General features: G+C 29.7%; 1 protein-coding gene across 1 annotated transcript in view; it reads right to left on the reverse strand.

The window, feature by feature from the left end:
- The window catches only part of dsb (debris buster), a 71,163-nt gene that overhangs the window by 3,041 nt on the left and 42,106 nt on the right, over positions 1-26,016 (reverse strand). The window contains exons 2-4 of the mRNA XM_065504628.1: positions 22,511-22,602; positions 20,940-21,097; positions 2,368-2,506 (exon numbers count right to left, since the gene is read on the reverse strand). Of these exons, the coding sequence (XP_065360700.1) occupies positions 2,368-2,506; positions 20,940-21,097; positions 22,511-22,602 (389 nt within the window). The remainder of the gene's footprint in view (positions 1-2,367; positions 2,507-20,939; positions 21,098-22,510; positions 22,603-26,016) is intronic.

Raw genomic sequence — 26,016 nt, forward strand, 5'->3', positions numbered from 1 at the left:
ATGCTGATTGAACGTTATCAAAATATGCGGCCAGAAATGAAACCGTAATAGTCCATCATTACAACGCTTGGCCACATGTTGCAATACACAGTGGGGCAGAATCAATTTTTTTTTTAATAAATCTGGCATTTCTAAACGACCGGTTCTATCTGGATAAAATTTAACGTGGACGTAGACAAGGAGTATTCGAGTTTAAATTATTAAAATGAACCCTAAAAATACTCCAGGTAGGGTACCTTCGACATGTAAAATTTTTAAGCACATACCATTTTTTGTTCCTATCCTATTTCAAAGATTTTTATATTTTTGGAAAGCGTTCGGCTTGGTTAGTTTATAAGACAGCCAGTATTAGCCTGCTCACTTTGGTCCATAAATTGATCCCTTTGTGATACCCTAAGGATCATGCTCAGGTCCTTCACATGTCAGAATTGGGTTCAGTGCCGAACCAACCTGTCGCACGAACGAATCTATCTTCCTGACGTCCACAGTAGATAGATCCGCTAGACCATGCAAAAAAGGTCTGCCAATTGTCGCGGTCCGAATCCCCGATAGAACAGGGCAAAGACAGAGCAAAGAGCAGTGCCCAGTAAGCACTGATATCAGAGCTCGCAGCCTAGCCTGTGAGAGTCCCGTTAGGGACATTGACCTATGATGGTCAATAATGGGCCAAGTGAGCCTCGATATCGAGCAATTTGTTAGATTAGACCATCTGAGCTCAACCCTCTAACCGGCCAAATTTAATTTTGAAGTAAAAAAATATATCAGGTTATTGTTTGAATAAAAAAAATACGTTGGAATAAAAAAAAACAAAAGACAAGTGCACGTTCATATTTATCACAATAAGTAAATTCTTTGTCTATTTACACATAATTACCGTTATAACGGGAGAAATAAGCAAATAAATCGGCATTACATACATTTAACATACCCCGCCTAAAGGCAGCCTTGCCGGTTAGAGGGTTAACAGACTCAAATAATGTACTCTGTATATATCCGACATTTGATAGCAGGCTTAATGTCAGTACAGATTCGGATATTCACACTAAACAACCTATAGTACTTCATCCAGTATACCGCCCTTTTAATCACTGAAATTTCAGCTTGAATTACACTTCATTGATCCTGTAGCCTGAAACATACCCCTTCTGAAAATGAGAAACCACCACCCACACCAACCGTAGACTTAGATCCATCTAACTCGTCTGTGGATAAAGGGAAAGGAGATCAGTAGTCATTGTTAAAAAGGAGATAAGGTACATTTCCCAAAATAGACTCATGGCCGGTACCAGGCCTCGTACAGTGCTTAGCCTAACCGCCGAATTTATGGCCATGAGATCAGCCGGTAGCCAGTGCCTCATAACGAACTGAGCACGAGATGGAGCGCTCTGTTGCGTAATCATTAGTGCAGAGATTCGCAGGATTCTCTCAATCATCCCACAATAGGTGGATTTACTTAGAGCCTTCCACCATAGTAGTGCTCCATACATTAGTATGGGCTTTACATCCATGCCAAAAAGCCATTTCGCATTCTTAGTGCTAATTCCTCAGGTCTTCCCAATGGCCCTTCTGCAGGCATAAATAGCGATAGCAGCCTTGGACGCTCTCGCATGGATATTCGGTTAGATTTTAATAGAATAGAATTCCCAGATAATTAGCACTATCCGAGAGTTTAAGTTTCACTCCGTTAAGGCGCGGTAATGGGAACGAGGAGATTTTGTACCTTCTTGCAAAAAGCACAAAATCCGTTCTCCCAGGATTCACACCAAGTCTACTAGCAGTGCTCCACTGGCTGAGTGTACTAAGTGAAGTTTGTAGGCATTGTGATAATGTGTCCAGGTGTTTCCCAGAATCGGCTACAGCAACATCATCAGCATATGCAACAGTTTTGCACTTCATGGAATCTAATTTCATGAGTAGTATATAAAATCGTCTCTGGAGTCACAGTGTTAAAGGCCCCTTCGGACATGTAAAAGCGCTCGGCTAGGACATGAGAAATATTATTGCGTGTGCTATTTATCTCTTATAATTTCCGAATTATAGGCATTTCAAATTTTGCCATACCTTGGTCCGTTTTTTTAAAATATAGGTCGTACTTTTGGACTGAATGGACTCCATTTTCGGAATTTTACCTATTTTTTTTATCAAAATATCAAATTTGGGCCAAAATTGTAAAAAATAGCATTTTTGGGATTCTCCTTTTGACCTTTTGACAATTTTTTTTACACTTTGTAATTTAGAATGAAAAATTTAATAAAACGTCTGAGCTATGAGCTACATATTGCTAACATTTATCACCGAAATTTGACACATGACAGCTGTCATAATATAGGTATTTAATTCAGATTTTCAATTAAAAATTCAACTTACCAATAGAGGTATATTAGGTGTTATTATTTGTGTATTCTTATCTATACTCAGTTCAGGAACAAATTCTAAGATTTTCTTATGCTGATATGACACCGTAAAATTATCATGGAATCTGACATTCACCTTTTGCATGTCCTCCCTGTAAAATAAAAAAAAGAGAAAACAAGTGACATTATGTTAATAAGACATGTTTTTAATGTTTAAAGTTTAAATTTCTTATCAATGAACAATCATACTCTAATGTCACGGTAAAAAGCAAAACCTCGAAAAACATTATTATTATTAAAGTTTATATTATGACGTAGTACATACGCACGATTTTATATGAATTATGTATTTATTTGCTGTACAAATGTGTTTCTCTGGCTGATATTTCAATTACAACAAGTGTAGATTTGAACAGACAATCATAATAAAATTAAATAAATGACAAAAAACTAAAAACCAGACAGACAGGCAACGGCACAATCCAGCTTTCAGTATGTGCGGCTCGTGTTCAGATGCGTTTGAATGTCAAGTTCAAATGATACAAAGTGTAATTAAATATATGAATTACATTTTTTGCTGTTTTTTGTGGGCTTGTATTTTAACATCTCCGGCTAAACGTTGTTAACACTTTTAATTTCGACTACATATGAACAAAAATAAAAAGAAACTGACAGCAGATATTTGTACAAGTCTTGTAGTGAGCAAAAGTGACACATCTTTATTTCATGTGTCATTTTTGCGGTAAATACAGTCGGTTAAATAAATAAAATTCAAAAGTTTTCTACATAGCACTATAGTTCAAAGTATCACTTTTTCCGTGCGAAATTAATAACTATTAAAGTATTCTACTGTTTGATACTAAAATTGGACCAAAGGTAGAAATACTTTTATTTTCAACAAATTTAAGAAAAAATTAACCCTCTGTCGACCCATCAGGAGAAAAATAAAGTAAATTCATTGCTTTTGATTAGAAAACATTTATTTCATATTAGTTTTCAGTCAAATTATGTGAATCAGTAATTCATTTTGTAAACACATTTGATTCAAAATATTAATTGAAGTATCAGATAAAACTTCGCACAGTGGTATATAAAAAAAAGAGGGAAATAAATCTGTAATTTCTAAATCCTTAGTCCTTAGTTAGATTTGAATAAAATTTGACATGCGCAGAGAAGAAGTGTTGACGAGTTTAAATTTTTAATTTTGACCGCGACTAGGGGTCCCCATAGTAGGACACCTCGGGTATGTTCAATTTTTAAAACGATCTTATTTCTTCGTCTGTGTTTTCTATCATCTGCTTCGAATGTATTAATACCTTGTGTACTGTGGATGTCATTGGTAACCTAAGATACAAATCTGAAAGCATATATCACCATTAAGCCATATTGTGTTTTCATTTCGAAAATTATCTTCCTTTCTTCTTCATTTTTGACATTTTACTTTTAAATAATTGTAGACAAAATGGCGGACTTTTTCATCCAATAATTTCTTACAGCCCTTAGGAATAACAGGAGCACTAATTTTCTTCACAATATATTTAATAATAGCATCATACTTTGTGTCTTTTGGGCGTTCTTTTAGTCAAATTTCAAAAAGTTAATTTTTTTATAGCACAGTAACCTAGAAAAAATTAAATTACTCAGAAAGCGCAAAAATGCGCAGTATGAAATAAAGTGAAATGAATTCACAACATTTCAATATATTTATTTCTTTTTATTTCAAGTTTAACAAACGTTAACATTTTTTTAAAAGCTTCTATAAAGTTAAAGTTTTGTAATCAAAAGAAATTACTTTAAGGTTATGTTTAAAAACTGTAATTTTTAATATAAAGGGAAATAGTTTCCAAATATTTAGAAAAGAAAAATTAAGTACTTAGACGTCTTGTTGTTTTCCATTTTAAATATTATTTAAATTATTCACACACTTTCCACAATTAACTGTTAAAAGTTACAATATAATATTGATACTATTCACAAATTTTTAAAAATGTATCGAAACTTTGACTTTGAAGGATCACTTGCGATTTTGATTGCATTGGAGTTTTAGTAACAGGTTGACAATAAAAAATAATGAATAATAACAACTTCGAAATTTGAATTTCGCACGGAAAAAGTGATACTTTTAACTATAGTGCATAGACAATATTGTTAAGTTTTAACCTTTTCAAAACGTTGGTTTATTTCCTTTAAATAAACCGGATACTTTTGATTGCAAATAAAAGCCGTTTAGTAGTTTGAAAATTGTAACAACTCTTTATTTATTTAAAATGTACCACAACAGAATTAAATAATCACTCAATGTTTTTTTATACTGGTTTATAAATTCGCAGAAATACAGACACACTTTATAATGTACACGAATTCACTTGAAAAACACAGCACACTTTAAGGCACTCAGTTGATGTTTACTCAAATAGCGTCTCTGATAAACTCACTAACGACTGCAACCTCTGCCACTATTTATAACACTACCATCTGCACTCTAGATTGCTCTTTAACTGTCTAGAGCTTTCTAATACATACGCCATCTGTGGTGTACTTTCTACAATGTTCTTTAATTGAATATTCGAATTCGAATATACGGTCGCAGCAAATAGCGTTGCCATACTTACGATCCATGGTCAACTGAAAGCTTTTATTCAATGTTAATAAAGCCCACAGATATGTTACAGTTTGCTATTACAGCACTGCTATTTGAAAGGTTTATGCTACTTTTAAATCAGCCGTTAAAATCGTTATATTTGAATTCAAGTACAATTTCGTAACAATATATTTATCAATATTTCAAAAGGCCTCCATGATCAGTATTAGAATATCCAAAACTGAGCCGATGCTTATGGATTAGTTCCGAGATCTGTCACAGAGTTTTTGTGTATGTTGGCTGGAGCTGTCAAAGTCTGCCTTTTGCTTTTGTTGCTTTTATAGTGTGGTATTCGCAACAACAAACACTATTGAATTTGACAGCTTGAGCCTCTAAACTATCGAAGAACAAAACAAGTAATAGAGCTATATTCGGCTGCGCCGAATTTTATATACGCTTCACCAAAATATACTTTAAAATAAAAATTTTAAATATTTTTAGGTAAACAAAATTTAATTTTTTTTCCAGTTGTTTTTTCGAAATTGTTTTTAAAATTTTTTTTAAATTTTAATTTTTTTTTTAAATTTAATTTTTTTTAATTTAAAAAATTTTTTTTTTAGTTTTTAAATTTTTTTTTTTAATATTTATTAAAAAAAAATGTTGGTGAAAAAAAATTCGGGTTAAACAATATTTTTTTTTCCGATTTTGACCCATTGTAGGTCCAACTTACTGTGGTCTTATATACGTCGTTGCACAGGTCTTTGAAATATCTATCATTAGATATCCATATTGTCTATATTAATGATTTAGTAATCCAGATATGGGTAAAAAATAGGTCAAAAATCGATGTTGTCCTGGTTTTTCCCTTATATCTCAGCCATTTGTGGACCGATTTTCTCGATTTTAAATAGCAACCGAGCCGGATATATTGATGTATCATTCGTGTATGTAAGTTATTTGGGGGCTTCAGAAAGTTGATTTCAACACACAGACGGACATGGCTATATCGACTCCGCTATCTATAACGATTCAGAATATATATACTTTGTGGGGTCGCAAATGAAAAATGTAGAAATTACAAACGGAATGACATACTTATATATACCCTTGCCACTCATGGTGAAGGGTATAATAATCAGCTGTGCTATCGACACCACCTTATGATAATTTCGCCTTGATATGTACGTTTGGCTTGGTATTTTAGTCAGCTGTTTTTGACAAGCTCAGTACAAACAAAATGCCTGTATTTATACCCTTCACCTTCGTGAGAAGGGTATACATATATAAGTTTGTCATTCCGTTTGTAATTTCCACAATATTATTTTCCGACCCTATAAATCCTTATAGATAGCGGAGTCGAGTATGCCATGTCGGTCCGTCTGTCTGTCTGTTGAAATCAATTAGCTGAAGACCCCAGATATCTTTGGTATCCAAATCTTCAATAATTCTGTCAGACATGCTTTCGAGAAGTCTCCTATTTAAAATCAGCAAAATCGGTTCACAAATGGCTGAGACATGAGGAAAAAACAGGACAACCTCGATTTTTGACCTATTTATGATCAATATCTGGATTACTAAGTCATTAATATAGACAATATGGATATCTAATGATAGATATTTCAAAGAAAAAATGTTTAAATTTAAAAAAAAAAATTTTAATTTAAAAAACAAAAAAAATTAAATAACAATTCGAAAATTTTTTTTTCCAAAAAATGAAAAAAACAACATTGGAAAAAAAATAAATTTTACCTAAAAATATTGTAGAGTTGCACAGACTTTATTAAAGAACATTGGTTATTAGTTGTGTACCCTTCTGACTAGTCATTTTCTTGGTTTTCTTTTTGGCTTGTGCCTCCATCATATGTGTGAATATTTTTATAACGCACTGTCTTTGTGGTTCATATTTTATGTTTGTTTATTTTACGATTTTATGTATTATTTAGACCGTTTGTGTTCGGCGTTTCAAATTTAGTTATTCAGCATTTATTGTTTGCCTTTGTTTTGAAGTGTGGTTTGCGTATTCAAAACTTAAACTCAAGACATTTGTTTGTTGCTGTTGCTTTTAAATGTGTATTTAACAGCTATTTAAAATTTAAATAAATAATGTTTGTTGATTTTGTTATTGGTTAAAATGTCAAATTAATAGTATGTTTAATTTTATTTATTTTCTGTGGTGGTGGCTGGCGACTTTTACGAGCTGGGTGAATTTTTAAGTTGTTTGGGAAACATATTAGAATAAATGTTTTTGTTGTACTTTTAGGTGAAATTTTAAAGAATATATTTAATAAATTAAATTTGTTTTTTAAAAATAAATAAAAATAACTATTTATGTTTATGCCAAAATCTTCCATTGATTAAAATTTTGCAATTGTAGTTTCATTTTATTAGGGTTATAAAATGTTGCCAGTGAGACTCATACATACAAATTTCAGCTCCTGGACAATTCTATCTTTATTTGTTTCCTTAAAAAGGTCTTGACAAATTAAGAATGTTGACTTTCTTTTCTAAAAGAAATATAAAATAAAACATTAAAATAAAGAAATCACCATCATCGGTTTAAAATTATACGATTCCCACACATTTAAGATTTTTAACTTAATTAATATTTATCAAACGTATTTTCTATAACGCATAATGTTTTCAGAATTAATAGCGGATCATTCATTTAGTATAATTCTACTAATCGGCTCTTTGGTAAATATTTCTAATGAGAATTTGACCCTTAAGGTTCGAATAACCAGTTTTTATTCTTTTTTGTCAATTTAAGAGTTGAGTGGCTTGTAATTTCTACATTTTTCATTTGCGACCCCACAAAGTATATATATTCTAGATCGTTATAGATCGCGAAGTCATTATTGCCATGTACGTCTGTCCGCCTGTATATTGAAATCAACTTTCCGTGGCCCCAAATAACCTACATACGTGATTCATACATCAATATATCGGGAATTGTACCGGCTCGGTTGCTATTTAAAATCGAGAAAATCGGTCCACAAATGGCTGAGATATAAGGAAAAAACCAGGACAACCTCTATTTTTGACCCATATCTGGATTACTAAATCATTAATATAGACAATATGAATATCTAATGATAGATATTTCAAAGACCTGTGCAACGACGTATATAAGACCATAGTAAGTTGGACCTACAATGGGTCAAAATCGGAAAAATATTTTTTTTTAATTTTTTTGTCATAATTGTTTTTCCACAAAAAAGATTTTTTAAAAATAAAAAATTAAAAAACTATTTTTAAGTATAATCTGGTGAAGGGTATATAAGATTCGGCACAGCCGAATAATTCGAAAACCGGTTTGACAACGAAATTCAGTAAACCAATTTTTTAGCATTGAAATTGATGGTGCAGAGTTCGCATAGTATTTATCAAGCTGAGCCTTGATATTAAATTTGCATGCAATGTATGAAATTTGGAACTAATGTAGATCTAAGTGTCCTTAAATCAATGGCTTTTTAATTTTTAACATTTTTTATTTTTAAATACAGAAATTCCTAAAACGGGTAAAATATTTTCCGAAAACTGAGTTTTTTAAGAAAAGTACCTACTGTGGAGTTATTTAGCGTGTGATATAACAGCTTTGTAAGTATTTAAGAAACAAATATGGAGCTTTTTTTTTAACAAATTCTAAAAAGGCAAAGGCCTTTTTAGAATTTGTTACTAATTTTTTTTAATATTGTCAAGTTTGGATAGGGCTGGTGGGGACTATCCAAACTTTATTTTAAAAATAAATTTTAAACCTCCGTAGCCCCCCCATATCTAAAAAATCATAAAAAGATCGAGAAAAATAAAAAAAACAAGTAAGAGAGCTGTGCCGAATCTTATATACCCTTCACCAAAATATACTTTAGGTAAACAAAATTTAATTTTTTTTTTAATTGTTTTTCAAAATTTGTTTTCGAAATTGTTTTTTAATTTTTTTTAAAAGTTTTTTCAAAATTTTTTTTTTTTAGTTTTAGACAAAAAAAATTTTTTGATGAATAAAAATTCGGGTTAAAAATAATTTTTCCCGATTTTGACCGATTGTAGGTCCAACTTTTTTATAGCCTTATCTACATCGTTGCAATGGACTTTGAAATATCTATCATTAGATATCCATATTGTCTATATTAATGACTTAGTAATCCAGATATAGATCAATAATAGGTCTAAAATCGAGGTTGTCCCGGTTTTTTTCTCGAAAGCATGTCTGACAGAATTATTGAAGATTTGGATCCCGAAGATAACTGGAGTCTTCAGAAAATTTATTTCAACAGACAGACGGACATGGCTTAATCGACTCCGCTATCAATAAGGATCCAGAATATATATACTTTATAACTTACTTATATATACCCTTCTCAGGAAGGTGAAGGGTATAATAAATCAATAAACCTAAGAATCTATTTTTTTTGTAGACCTCCTCACTATTTATATTTTAAATTTCAGCTCATTCGGATTTTTGACGATTTTTTAAAAAATTTCAGACTCGAGGTGACCAACTTTGCTGGACCACGCACTTTCCCCCATTAGAGCTAGAAAGCTGAACCATGTGATCTTTCGTAACAATATCTCCAATAGTTTTCGAGATACTGTGCAAAAGGAGTTTGTCATTCCGTTTTAACATATTGTTACGAAATTGTACTTGAATTCAAACATAACGATTTTAAGGGCTGATTTAAAAGTAGCATAATGCTTTCAAATAACATTGCTGTAATAGCAAACTGTAACATATCTGTGGGCATTATTAAATAAAAGCTTTCAGTTGACCGTTGATCGTAAGTTGGCAACGCTGTTTGAATTCGAATATTCAGTTAAAGAACATTGTAGAAAGTACACCACAGATGGCGTATGATCTAGAATATTCGAACTTTGATAGTTAAAGAGCAATCTAGAGTGCAGATGGCAGTGTTATAAATAGTGGCAGAGGTTGCAGTCGTTAGTGAGTTTTATCAGAGACGCTTTTCGAATAAACATCAACTGAGTGCCTTAAAGTGTGTTGTGTTTTTCAAGTAAATTCGTGTACATTATAAATTGTGTCTGTATTTCTGAGAATTTATAAACCTGTATAAAAAACATTGAGTGGCTATTTAATTCTGTTGTTGTTGTACATTTTAAAATAAATAAAGAGTTGTTACAATTTTAAAACTACTGAACGGCTTTTATTTGCAATCAAAAGTATCCAGTTTATTTAAAGGAAATAAACCAAACGTTTTGAAAAGGTTAAAACGTAACAATATTAAATTATTGGTCGTAGACAGCAGAATATAACAATCTTACTTGTTGATTTTCAAATACAAAAAATCGCTGTTATTCCAATCATAATGCAATCGAAAATAAATACATATACATCTAAAGAGACTCGCGCAAATTTTGCATCTGCTCCATTTCAAATATTATACTTATTTGTGGATGAATTTTTGTTAAATACATATGTGAGTACATAAATCAGATATTTATGACTAATAATGTCCTCTTTCGAGAGGATATTTACATGGAGGATAGGTGAAATAAACTACGGATTTTAACCAGTTTGTCCAAAGAGTATTTAAATTATGTTAAGTGACTTGTCCTCTTCATATAAAGTGTTCAAACAGCACCGATCCTAACACCATCAGCCTTCTTTCTAAGAATTTTACCCGACTTCAAGTTCGACAGCTATCGTGGTAAGTTAGTAACTTTTGAGACTATCATTGTGTCTTTGAAGGGTGAATTGTGTGTGGATTCTAACTCAATTAATGTTTCTAATGGAAAAAAACTTAAATATTCAAAAAGTCAGTTCTAAAACGAAAAAAGTACCATAAAATTTCCTTTTTTAAAAAAGTTCCAATTTTCTTATTCACTAATCACACTTGAATTTTCGATAATTTTGTATTTTCAAAATACTGAATTTAGGAAAGGTTTGTGCGAAGTAAAAAAAATACCCGATTTCTCCACTAGAAAATTCAAAGTTAAAAAAATACCCAGTATCTACTCTTTTTTTCATTTTTTATACCTAGAACCAAAAATATGGTCATTCCGTAAATATTGGATGTTGACTTACATAAGTATATAGAGTCTGGGTCCTTTTAAAATTCAGAGACGAAAAAGCTATGTCAGTCAGTCAGGATGTTTCTCTTCCTCCAACTCTCGTTGTTTATCAGAAATGTTGGTATTTTAACGGGCAAAATCGGTCCAACCAAATAAAAATGTCGATCGGTCCAACCTTTAAAAACAATTGAAACACGATAAAACTTAAATGCGCAGAACAATAAATAATAGTACAAAATGTTTTGAATCAATATAACATTTTATAACATTTAAATGCATGAAATTTTGCACTGATATGTTGGTGCCCTTATTATGTTGGAGGTGGGTATTAGAGTGTCCAAAAAACCGGCAAATTTAAAAAACCGGTTTCCGGTTTAACCGAAAAAGTGTGTTTTTGAAAAAACCGGTTTTGATTATTGGCATTTAAAAAAACCGGTTAAACGGTTTCGGTTTTTGTCCCCAAAAAAAAACCGGTTAACCGGTTTATATTAAATTTTTATTTAATATGGAAAAGGTCTCCTTAAATTAATGTTAATTATGGACGCTAATAAGAAATTTGTTAAGAATTGTGTACTAAATCTTCGGAAATTTAGCATTTTTGAATTCTTAATGCTCTATCTAGAGTGTTCAAAAAACCGGCAAATTTAAAAAACCGGTTTCCGGTTTAACCGAAATAGTGTGTTTTTGAAAAAACAGGTTTTGATTGTTGTCTTTTTAAAAAACCGGTGAAACGGTTTCGGTTTTTGTCTTGAAAAAAACAGGTTAACCGGTTTATATTAAATTTTTATTTAGCATTTTTGAATTTTTAAAGCTCTATCTGTATGCAAATATTTTAAATCTTCCGAAATATTGTCAAATGCTATAATTTTCCAGAAAATAAATCAATATTTTTAAAAATGATATGAACGATTTTCATAAATATGTTTGAATGAGCATTACAAAATATATTTCATTAAAACGGGTTTGTCAAAAAACCGAAATGTTCAGAAAACCGAAACCGGTGGAGTTTACAAAGATGAAAAAACCGGTTGACCGGTTTTTGGTTTTGGATACTCTAGTGGGTATATAAGATTCAACACATCCGTGAGTCTAGGAGACCACCCAGAACTAGTGATTTTACCTATCATTTAGGGTGACAAATAGTTACATAGCTAGCTACGTGAGTAGATATTTTAACATGTGCGTGTTCTAATCAAGGCGTCATTGACCCTTTTAGATTATAATGAGACTGGCCAAAGTAGTCAACGCATTGGATTCTTGGATATATCGAACACTTACAGCAAGTGTTCGATATATCCAAGATAGCAGCAAAACGTTTGTGTGATAAATGATATAAAAGAGCCATTTTTAAAGTCATATTGCCGACAAAATGAGCAACAATAAATTTATAGACAATTTCTAATCATACAACTGATCGTCATTTAGTCATATTAACCGAATGAAACTTGATTGATCCACTAATAAATCAATTGTCATGTAGAATAGTTAAATAAATTTGATCGATAACATCGGTTCAAAGATCCAAATAAATTTATTGCCACTAAATAACTTTTAAATTATATATTAGCTTATATAAAAAGGCAGCAATAAATTAACTTTGTGTCATGATAAATTTAATTTATATATTTCAAGTGCAATTAAAATCAAAAATGTCTAGTCATCACCCTTAAATGATAAACAGATTTATTTTCATTTACTTAAGGAAACTTTTAAGACAATTTAAGATTTAATGATTGATAACTTCCGTGCTAGAATTTCATCTTTAAAACTAAGCAAATATTTCAAGTGTTAATTAAAATGTGTAATTATTTATTTATATTTCGATAAGCAAATTGTTACAATGTAAATATATGTACATTTTGTATGTGTCTAAAACTATTGACGACTTAATAAACATTAAATTATAAAATTTTAAGGAGATTTTCTATTTAAATTGTTACTAGCAAAAGCGGCGGAAGATGAAATTAGTTTCGAAAATAATAATTAATAAATAATAAAATTTATTAGCTGTAATAATTATAATTCATATAAATATGTTCATATGTATTTTGATTTGAAAATCTAGTAGTACTTGCTAAAAATATTTCAAGATTATGATTGAATGCTGGCAAAATAATATGACATGAAGGCAAATCCTTCGTTAAACCATGTAATTATTTAAATTATTAATAGCAAATCAACAATATTAACAACAATAAAACAATTTTATAGATTGTTTTTTTTTATAGATATTAAAACACCTTGATTCAAAATTACACTTATCTATGATAAACGATGTTTTGTAAATAGAATTAAGTTATTTTTCATAAAATTATTAAACAAGCTTTTAATACGACTTGTTGTTTTTTTTCTATAATTCTTATTATTAACTTAATATTTGTGTTAAACATTTCAATTATTGAAAACTAATGTTGCAATTAAAAATAAAATAAAATATTATAGTTAAAATCAAATTGCTTAAAATGCTTGTATGAATTAAATAGTTTCAACTTGGAAATATTTATGAAAATACGCATAATAAACGGAAGTTAGATAATTATTCATATTAAGTACATTTACATGGAGTTTTTCTTTTAATGAAGACTTTGTCTGATAGGGCAAAACTTGATTGCATTATGGGGCATTTTTAGGGTAAACATTTACACAAGAAGATTTTCTACAATATTTTTAGGTTTGGTGTGAGATAAAAAATTAATTTGTTCTTGTTCTTAATAACTGCTACTTTCTCTTTTATTTAATATCATACAATTTTGCACTCGTTACTTTTATGATAAAAGGAGTAACTCTGTAGAAAATTATAAGAATCGGTCCATGATTTCTCCTAGCCCCCATACAAATATCTTCCCGAAATATGGTTCTATGGTCTATAAATGCCTACAGAATAGGAATATCCATAGAAAATTCAGCAAAAATATGTTTCGTGATAAAAAAATTATATTACAAAATTTTTCGTGGATCGGCCCATATTTGACCATAGCCCCCATATAAAGTACACTTCCGAAAATCTCTTAAATAAGCATAAATGTCTTATAAATGTACCAAAATCGCTGTACCTCATTCTATGAAGATCGGCCGATAATTAGTTATAGCTCCCATATAAGGACCACTTCCGAAAAACACAATAACCTACATAAATATCTAAAAAATATCAATATCAAAACAAAATTTATATTAAGAAATCATACTACAGGATTTTGTGAATATCGGTCCATATTTGACCATAACTCCCATATAAGGTCCACTTCCAAAAATCAGTTAAGTACTCATAAATCTCTTATAAATACCTTTATCATGCTAAAATTGACAAAAATAATAGCCATATACATAGATATCACTATACCAAATTTTATGCAGATTGTCCGATAATTGGTCATAGCTCTCCTATAAGGCCCATTTCCGAAAATGATATTAATCTTAAAAAATATTTAAAACATATCGATATCAAAGTGAAATTACGCACAGATCAGTAATTTGTATCCAGTAATCATATTTCTGAATTTTTTGAATATCGGTCCATATTTAACCATAGCTCCCATATAAGGTCCACTCCCGAAAATCACTAAAATCCTCATAAATTTGTTACAAATATAGTTGAAATCAGGTTGAAATTCGAAACAAATTTATTCAATATATACAAAAATCGATGTACCACATTTTATGATGATAGGCCCATAATTGATCATAGCCTCCACATAAGAACCACTTCAGAAAACACATTAACCTGCACAAATATCAAAAAAAAAACCTATACTGAACCAAAATTTTACACCGACCAGTAATTTGTATCCAAGATTCGTAGTACAAGATTTTTTAAATATTGGTCCATAATTCGGCATATCTCCCATACAAGGTCTACTCGTGTTAATAGCGTTGTTTATATGAAATTCTACAAAAATAGCCCTCAAATACTTAGGACCATAATAGGTACTATTTTGGTTTAATATATGGATGCTATGCCATATATTAAACCAAAATAGTACACAGATCAGTAATTTGTATTCAAAAATCATAATACTGAATTTTGTGAATATTGGTCCATAATTTGCCACAGCTCTCATATAAATACATAAAAATCACATTAAAATATTTTATGACAATCGACTCATAATAGGTCATAGCTCCCACATAATTCCCACAACAAAATATTTTGAAATTTGTCTAAATATATTTGGATACTCTTTTTTATACTCTGTTTCATCACTTGAGGTTAAAAGGGAAAAATGTTGATCCAAACGTATTAACTAATTATTAAGTATGTATGTATATAAATTGTTAAATTTCATACATTCTAATAGGAATTTCAGTTATAAATTGCTGAATTATATACAGGTAGGCCTCCATTTACGCGGTTTGTTGGGCCCAAAAAAGTAGCGTGTAAATCAAATTCACGTAAAACGAGGTTCTAATTTATAACGAAATGCTTTTGTGGGACCAGTAATTTTTTATTTCGCTTAAAACAATACATCAGTCACATAACAAAAAAGAAATTGGGACCTAAAAATCGCGTTAAATAGAAAACACATATGTACATTAGAGTTAATTTCAAAAATTTGATTTGCGGGTATCATCATTTTTCTGAAGGTTTTTGCGTAAATAAAAATAATGGCTTCATTTTTTTTGGAAAATGTTCACTCCTTGTGGTGGTTCAACGCACCTAAAGGCGCGCATTTTGAGCACATTTTTCTGTAGAGCAAAAACTGTTGAATATATGGCAAATCTGATTTCACCAGTCGATTCTGCATCAGAAATTAATACAATTGAGGTTTTTTGAATCCTTAAAAATAGTTCAAAAAACCCACAACAGGGGGCGCAAATCTGAGAAAAAAAATAAAAAAATGGATTTTAGTTTTTTCAAACATGCACGATGAAAAGCCATTTTAAGTTTAGCAAAACGTCACCAATATTTCCTTTCTATCACTAACCATTTAAAAGTTATGAGGCTTCAAAGTTATTTATTTAACAAGAAAATAATAACTGGTAAAAAAAATTTAGAAATTTTTTTATTAGTTTGCTTTAACAAAACATTTTTAAAGCAACATAACTTTTTAACGAGTTGTGATAGAAAGGCAATATTGGTACCGTTTTGATAAGCTTAAAATGCCTTTTGATCGTGCATGTTTAAAAAATCTAAAATTCTTTATTTTATTTTTTTTCTCAGATTTGCGCCCCCTGTTGTGGGTTTTAGGAACTGCTTTTAAGGATTCAAAAAATATCAATTGTATTAATTTTTGATGCAGAATCGACTGGTGAAATCAGATTTGCAATATAATCAACCGTTTTTGCTCTACAGAAAAATTTGCTCAAAATCCGCGTCTTTAGGTGTGTTGAACCACCACAAGGAGTGAAAATTTTCCAAAAAAAAGGAAGCCATTATTTTTATTTACGCAAAACCTTCAGAAAAATAATGATACCCGAAAAACAAATGAAGTGACCTGGTCACAAACGAACTCTAATGTACATACTAGGGTATTCATTCGACTAATGATCGTTCGATTAATCGAATAACTTCTTACGAATAATTATTCGAACAATTTAAAAATGACCATTTTCGAATAACGAATAATTCGAACAATTTTATTTAGAATAATCGAATAAAACGAATAAATGTTCATATATATTTAAATTTATTAAATTGCTTAAAATTTTTCATAATTTTAAATTTAAATAAGTAATAATGACTCACAAAAATTGTATTGTTTCTGAAATTCGACAACTAACTAAAGACAAAGGGACTTTCGATCACTGTAGATGAGTGTTCCGATAGCTCCTTCTATAAATATATACATATATATTACTACAAGAAGTTACAATTCTAAAAACAAATCTTTCAAAATTGTTAACTTATTACTTGAACCAATGAAAATAAAAGGTACGAAATAAAATATTTGTAATTTAGCTGGCGAAATAGTAGAAGAATTGAAATTAATAATCAAAATTATAACTTAGATTAAAGAGGAGTTGAATGTGATTTTGAAACGGTCGTCGAAAGTGATATTGAGGATGACATTTATAATGATTTCATTGAAATAGATGAAAGCCATGATCTTAAAATATATGTATATAAGTGATGTTATTAACCGCGAACGTAAGTGTTGCAAAATATTTAATAAATCGAATGATAAACACAAATATTGCAAACTAACGTTTTGTTGCAAGAAAAACATGGAGTTCGTCTTACACATAATTTTGAACATCGTTGAACAGCTTTGTCTAATATGGTAATAAACTTTTTGCGTATTTATAAATGCGTCAATCATACACTCTCTGACTTCAAATTAGTGATGTTCACTGACAATGATATCAAACTTTGGACAGATTTCCTTTATTGTGTAATTCCCCAAGACCACTTTATTAAGCAAAGATTCGGTAACGTTGACAGAGCTTGAGGGTATAATACAAATTGTTAATAATTTAGAAATAGTGAATAATTAATTTACTAAAGAATTAGTTACACAATTTAAAACCCGAATTAATGAACGACAAAAAAAAAGTTCTTAATACGTTTATATTGTATTTGAATTCAGGATCATGTCCAATTAGGTCAAATTTTTTAAAGCATAGCTCCAAAACGGAAACTAAAGGGTTTGCTAGTCAATTATTTTGTAGATTGTTCGGTAGTTAATCTGATCAGAATATTTCTGTTGAAAATTTAATGATGGACTCTGTTTTAGAATGTTTTTTATCATTATCAATACTTGAATTGATAACTTTTACGTTATTTTTTGTTTTTCTTTAACAATAAAATATTAAAAAACCGAGATCAAAACTTCATTCTTTACTTTATTAAAAAAATTTAAATTATTCGAATAATTCGATTAATTTTAAACGTGTGATCGAATTATTCGAACAAGTTAATATCTCTTATTCGAATTATTCGTTTTATTCGAACAAGAGAAAAATCGAATAATTCGAATACCCTAGTACATACATATCGTCACCTTAAATGAAAGCGGACATAACTACACAAAATAAAACATTCCCACGACAGCCGGTTCTACGCACCGGAATGACCCGAGTTCACTCGGCCAAGGGCTGTCAACTCAGCAAACACTGCTGCTACAACAACAACACAAAAATTCAAAATCGAGTTTTTGATTGATTGAACAATTGCCAAGAATACTTTATTATTACTAGCTGATCCGGCAAACGTTGTTCTGCCATACAAATTATTTCTAGTGAATATTTTGGTTGTTAAATAAAAAATAGCGAATGTATTCTAAGTGAAGTTGGCATTATAGGTATTTTTGATGCCAAATGAAGAGAAATACAAACAACATTTTTTGGCGAAAAATATGTTAAAAAATGGGTGGATAGGGACATCCTAATGTCCTAGCGGTATGATATATAATATTATCGTACCTACCAAAAATATATACAAAATTTCATAAAAATAGTTAAATATTGATAATGGATATTGCTCATACAAAATACTAAAATATCGGCTAAAAAACGGGTGGGTGAGGGTCGGTTCATGAAAATTTGGGGTTATAGGTATTTTTTAATGCCAAATAAATAAAATGCGAAAAAAAGCTTTTGTCCAAAAAATAGTAAAAATAAATTCTGGATAGGGTCACCCTAATGACCTAGCGGTATGAAATATACTTTACGACCTATTCTCATACCTACCACACATACATACAAAATTTCATAAAAATCGGTTGAGCCGTTTCGGAGGAGTTCAAACACTAACATTGTGACACGAGATTTTTATATATTAATATTGATTTTATAACGTATCCTGCAAAAACAATAAAAATGTAGTTACGTCCGTTTGCATTTAAGGCGACGATATATACTTTAAGTAAACTTATTTTATTTGTACTTTTAAAAACATACTTAAAACAAAAGTAAAGTAAAAGAACTCAACTAAAAAAAAATATTTCTTATCGAAAATTAAGGAAAAAATATCAATTAAAAAAACAAAGTATTCCAATACATTAACATAACAAACAATTTATAAAAATTAACGAAGTTTTCAAACAAGAAATCTGTTATTCGCTTGTGTTATTTTCGTTATATAAAAATCGTTATATAAAAATCGCGTAAAAAAAGTCGCGTATTTGAAAAAATGGTTGCTAATTTGAGTTCGCGTAATATCGAATTCGCGTAAATAAAGTACCGCGTAAATGGAGGCTTACCTGTACAATTTTTTTGTACATTTGAAATAAAATATCTTCTGCGTAAACTAGTCTTTCTAACAATTGTTGTATTATTTCAGTTGTTATACCATCATATTTAGGTGGAGGGTATTTAAGATTCGGCACGGCCCAATTTTATTTTGTTTGTGGTAGATTTTAAAATATAGAACAGAGTTTCAATTTTTGGTATTGAAAATAGAACAAAATTTGAATAAAATCAAATTTAAACATTTTTATATAACTGTGTGTGTCTGGTGAAAATTAAGAAGGCACACATGTACATTTTTGTTACTAACACATGTTTAGAGTTAGGTACTGCTGTCAAAGATTCGGACTACTTGTTATAATTTGAGCCTAACTATAAAAAAAATGTAAAGTTAATTTTTGTTATTTTTTTCGTACCATAAGAAATATTTTAAAAAAAGCTTTCAAATCTTTTTCCAGCACATACATTCAAATAAATGAAAATATTTTTCAATGAATGTAAATAAAAAAAGAAATTTCAAAAAACATAAAAACACAAAATATACATAAAAGTTCAAAACAAAAAAAAGTACCAGAAAAAAACGTGTGGCCTATTTATATATAAGATTTGAAATTTTTTTATGGTACGAAATTTAAAATAATAGTCAACTTTATGTACTTAAAATCGACTTTAAGACTTTTGTAGTTAGGCTGAACAATTTTTATATTCAAATTTTTAAATGATTTACATAATAGCGTTAACGGTATTTATGATTATATCGGCAACGATAATTGCAGTTATTTTGGTAACGGTAACTTAGAGTTAACGGTATACAGACTGAAAAGGTATTTTAGGGGTAACGGTATCGTAGCGGTAAATGTAGCCAACCTTACTTATTTTACTGAATTTTTTCAACATTTCAGGAAGCTAAATATTATGAGAAGTAAAAACGATGCGTTTTTTGCTGAGTTAGTACGAGTATTAGTAGACAAAAAGCAATAATGAAATTTTGAGTTGGATCTAAAAACACATATAAATATAATTTATAGTAGTATAGAATCATATTTTCTAGTATATTTACATTTTCGGGTGCCTTTAGTTGTCCACTTGGTGTTAAATAAGTAGTTAGTCGTTTATCGATAGTATTAAATTGGTAAAAAAAATACTAAAATTTTATTTAAGCTGTTAATTTATTGCATTGTTGTATTAGCCGGTAATTGGTCTAATTTGTACGTTGGTTTATTTTCAGCTAACAAAGTGTTACAATTGTACATAAATAAAAGAAGCAACAATTTAGGTATTATTTTAGTTTTACTAACTAACACTTTGAAAGTGTTCAAATGCTTAAGTATGATTATTGGAAATATGAAATAAATATTGAAAATTAAACATACGTATGTATGTATGTACATTTAAAAGGTATAATTTATGTTGTTTTAACATTGAATATTAACATATATTTATTATAAATAAATATCTATACAATAGTAAAAATTTAAATGAATTTTTAGAAAAAATATTTGTTATTTATTTAAGACAATTATTAAACATTTAAACGGTAATTAAATGTTTATCTTTTAATAATGAATAAACAAATGTTTTTTTTATGATAAATTTTATGATTGTTATTATTTTCGCTTAATTAAAGTGGGTACTTTAGCAAGTGACATCATTTATATTTAATAAAATACTTTGCAAATAAAAACCCAAAGGCTAATTCTAATTTTGAGAAGAAAAAAATGTAAACTTTAGAACTTTAAATTTAATACATTAAAAATTATAAAAATTTATTCAGCGTAACGAAATGTCCATTAATTATGACTTATTTAAGGCAATAATAGTATGTTATTTTCATTTCATTTTAAATCTTAAATTACCTGTAAACAAAAGGTCCCACCTCTTGCAATTTTGGTTTTTCACCCTGTAAAAAACCATCTGGATTTGTGACATTGTATATGTAGACCTTGGTTAAACGTATCACACCGGGTCTCTGCCAATAATGATAACTTAATGTATCATTCCACAGCCTTAAATTCTGAAATAATAGAAAATGTTCTAAATAAATGTTGGGTACTCATGGAATAAGAAGGTTTTAAGCATAGGGTACAACTAGAGGCGCAACTGAGAGTAAGCTGAGAGTAAAATAAATACTCTCTTCACACGTACTTGTGATATCTGAATTCAACATACTTGTGAGAATATTAAACACATAAAAATACTTGAAATTTTAACTTCGATATTCCGATTAAATAGAGACCGAACCACTTTATTACACTTCTGCACAATATTTGGCAATTTTTTTGAATACTTTGCAGGACACTTTTATTTCCAAAACACATAAATTTTGTTCAAATGAAAAAAAATATTTTTTATTAATTTTTGACACTTAATTTTATTTGTGGTGGAATTTAATTTATAGACAAGAGTTTCAATTTTTGACATTGAAAATAGAAGAAAATTTAAATAAATTAAAATTTAAACATTTTTATACAACTCTGTGTGTCTGGTGAAAATTAAAAAGGCACCAATACAATATCAAAACTATGTACTAATACATTCTCACGACTTAGGTTTTTGACAACAGACTTAGGTTTTCTCCCTCTCAGTAACGCTTCTATGGATATATTATTCTATGGTTTTAAGGTTTTTGAAATTCTTATAAATTTCAATAATTTTTAAAATATTTCTGTATGTTGCTCTTGACGTTGAAACTTCATAAAGTTTGAGACTGGAAAAGTTTGAATATCTGTAATCAGTATCAATTTAAAATTTATCTTTCACTGAAAGAAGCTTCATCAACAAATAGCTGCTATTGCTATTCCGTACAACCAAAGAATCGAAGCGAAACTTCGTAAACTAGGTTCGCGAAATCGCATAATTCTCTAACAAAAATGTTCGTAAAATTATTGAGAATTCCAAAAAATATGAGAGGTCAAATAATCGAATAATTCTCGATAATTTTTGAAAGGTATTTTTAAAAAATTGTTCAATTAACGAATCTTTGTAATATAAAAAAATACAGATATTGTTAATGATTTATTGTTGACATTGTTCTCGAACCTTCGAGAATAAAAGGTTTTGCTAACACAAACTGAATTATTCGTTAGGTCCTCTTGAAAGGGTAACATTTTTCCCATTAAGAAATTGCATGAATGTTGAAACTAGAAAAATTCAGCAATTCTTATGTCCGTAATTTCAACAAATAGATATCCACGATGTAAAATAACCAGCAGATAAATTTATCTAAAAGGTAGCTTGCCATTGATTTTAAATCAATATCTTCGGGTAAAAATTACCAAATATTTTTACTCCATAAGTAACTAAGCACTGATAGATACATATCTATTTGTGGAAATTACAGGCCTTAGTCTGCATGTAAGATCAGATATTTTTCAATCCGTGTTAGTAGTAAAGTTATAGCATATTTTATAATCAGCATTATCCTTACCTTTAATATAAAATAATCCAGCCATGGTATGGTGGTTAAAAGTATTCCTAAAATTAATGTAATTATACCAAAAATTATCACAGCTAGTTTATCTGTAAAGAAATAAGAAATAGAAAATTAAATAAACATTGTCTTTATTATAAATATAATTTAATGTATGTAATATAAAAAATTAGGAAAATGCTTAGAACTTGTTCCAAAATCCCTAGTTTTTAGAACGACTATAAAAAGAACCACTTCATAGAACTAAAAATTTTGTTGATTAAAAAAATTAAAAAAAATAATAATTGAACAAAACTTCAATATAAAATCATGTTCCTTAATAACGATGAACAAAATGTAATTGAGTTAGGTAAAAACAGAAATATTGTGGCATTTAAAAAAAATACATGGATTCTTCTTAAAATCCTTTTTAAGTAGATTGATCTTGAGCATTTCTAAAAACTAATGCTTTAAACGTTATATAATGGTTCTCAGAACTAGATCCAAGACAATTTCGAATAAAAAACAATGATCGAAGAACTAGTTATTGAACTGTTGTGTTAGTTATATAACGGTTCCGCAGAACTAGTTTCCAGGGTGACAATTTTAAACAAAAATCATTGGTTAGAGAACTGGTTCCAGAACCGTTACCAGGAACGCATACTTGCTTCGTAAGGATTCCATAGAACATAGTTCCGAAGGTGATAATTTCAAACACAAAACATTAGTCGCAGAACTAGTTGTAGATGTAATACAGTTTTTACTGTGAAGTTTAGGCCCTAATTTTGTAAATCACGTCACCAAAGTGATATTTATATGGAAAACAAAAACAAAACCTAGCAAATGTGCCAAGTCCCCATTCAAGACTTAAACTCGACTATACTCTGATACAACCATTGCCTTTCATAATTTGAAATTTTTTTATATAAAACAAAAACAAATTTTTAAAATTTTTGAAATTTTGTTTTTGCTTTCCATATAAATATCACTTTGTGACGTGATTTACAAAATTATGGCCTTAATTTTGTTACTTAGGTAATCGATTGGAAATTTTCATTGTTTTACAAATTTTTTATCGTTTTGAATTTAACAGGAATCAAAAATACATTAAAAAAATAATAAAAATTACTATTTTAATAAAATACAAAAAATTTGTTTAAAGTTCAGGAGTTTTGTTTTGGAGTTAAGTGAACTGATGAATCGATTTGAACTAGTTTCAACAACACTCAACTGTGGTTCAAATTTCCTTGATTTATATTCAAAATTTGCAACTATAGTTTGATTTGAGCACTTTTAGTAATTTAGGTTATAAAGAAAGAAATAAATCAACAAGTTCCAAGCTGATATGCCGAATTTTATAAAACTTTACATGGTTGTATCAGAGTATAGTCGAGTTTAAGTCTTGAATGGGGACTTGGCACATTTGCTAGGTTCGAATTCAAGACTTAATATTGGATTTTTTAAAATGTTTAACTTTTATTTTGAAACAGTTGTACAATATTTATTCGATCACCAATTTCGGATACTATGTTCTAAGGTAAAGCGTATCCCAGAGAGAGCGTTCTGCATCGATCGAAACAAATAGTATTCGGGCGGGGCAGGTTCTGGACTACCACTTTATTCTAAAAACTTTTTAACAGGTATTGCAACATGTGGCCGAGCGTTTCATGATGGAATATTACGGTTTCATGTCTGGCCGCGTATTCTGGTCGTTTTACGGCAAATGCACGCTTCAAACGAATCAGTAGCGGCACAGGTTACATGTGATGGTCTGGCCAGATTTTAGCTGCTCATAATAGATATAACCCTTTCGCTCCCACCAAACACAGAGCATTGCCTTTGCGCCATGGATATTTGGCTATGGTGTCAATTCGGGTGGTTGGCCACATACGATATGGATCCATTTTTCATCGCAAGTAAAGCTTCGGTGCAAAAATCATTTTCTTTTATAGCGTTCAAATATCATTTCGGAAAATGCTATAAATTTTGCGATTGGCCCCTAATGTCAGTTTTGTTTTGACATTTGTGTAGTAAACACATGCGAAATACACGTTAATAAACAATGTTACGCTACACTGCTTCAGAACGCGGAATATTGCTGACTATTTATTTGACCAATAATCGGTCGGTGACTTTGGCACTACGTGAATTTCATCGCAGATTTCCTGGCCGTCCAACGTGTACGTAAATAAGCAAAATTTACGCTTCTGGGGCACTGAAAATCCGCGTGTAACCCACGAAGAGCCATTACACCCGCTCAAAGTCACTGTATGGTGTGCTGTTTTCGCTGGAGGAGTCATCGGACCTTTTTTCTTCGAAGACGTCGCGGGCCAAACGGTTACTGTGAATGGTGAGCGCTACAGAGCAATGATCAACGAGTTCTTTTTGCCGCAACTTGATGAATTGGGATTGGAAAACCTAGGCGATCTTTGTCTTACGTGACAGATATATACCCTTCCAAATGACTTATAAGAGGAGTTTTCAATGGAAATTCCGCCAAATTTAGAACACCGAAATCCAGGGAATCCAGGAAGAAAGATTTAACAAATAGACCAATAACAAGTTCATTATTCAAAACATTCCAAAAACATGTGAATGTTCACGGCTGTTACAGAATTCAATTCCGATCGAAAGTGGAATTATTTTAGGATTAATAGAATTAATTGGAATCTAACGAAGGTAGAACATGAGCATAATATTTTACAGTTATATAAAAGATAATAAATAAGTCACTATTCGACTACTTCTAAGTAATTTTGTCATTGAAAATTAAGTTATTGAATAACTGCTAGACATTACCAAGTTTTTAGTATAAAATTGAGAGAAAAAATTTGTCAAAGGGAAATTATTTTTGAATCCATTGTAAAAAGAACATGTAAAAGCAATCAACATTTAATAAAAAACAGAGTTCAAAAGTCCTATTATTTAACGTTTATTTTTAAAAAGAAATATTTTTTTTTGTAAAATGAACAATCTTTCTTGTTTTTAATTGCTGCAATTGAGTTCCAATTTATCACAATTTTTAAGAACTTTGTTTAAATTTGTTCGTACATGACATTGAAATTGATCACGTAGATTTAAAAGATTCATGACTTTTAAACACATTAGCGGGTCACAGACTGTGACTTTTTTGGTGAGACATAAGAAACCATAAATTTATTTGAAATTTTAACTCTTATCTTATAAGTTACATACCATTTAAAAAATATTTAATAGAATTTTTAGTGACTGAAATACTAGTAAATAAAATCAAAGACTTTTCACATGTTTGACATTCAAACAGATCCGTATTGATAATATTTTTAAAATAAAATTCATTTTTATCCCGTAATAGATTTTGATTGTTTTGATTTTTTAATAAATTTCTGAAAAACGAACGCATTTTTCTTGCCTTAACACTATAGCAATTTTAAATTATTGATCATGTTTTTGAATTTCATTGATTTTTATAATCCATTATTAGTTATCAATTTATTTATTTATTAAATTATTGATTATATTATTTATTAACATGCCACTTTATT

The sequence above is a fragment of the Calliphora vicina genome, chromosome 3 (genome assembly GCF_958450345.1).
Source record: "Calliphora vicina chromosome 3, idCalVici1.1, whole genome shotgun sequence".
NCBI lineage: Eukaryota > Metazoa > Arthropoda > Insecta > Diptera > Calliphoridae > Calliphora > Calliphora vicina.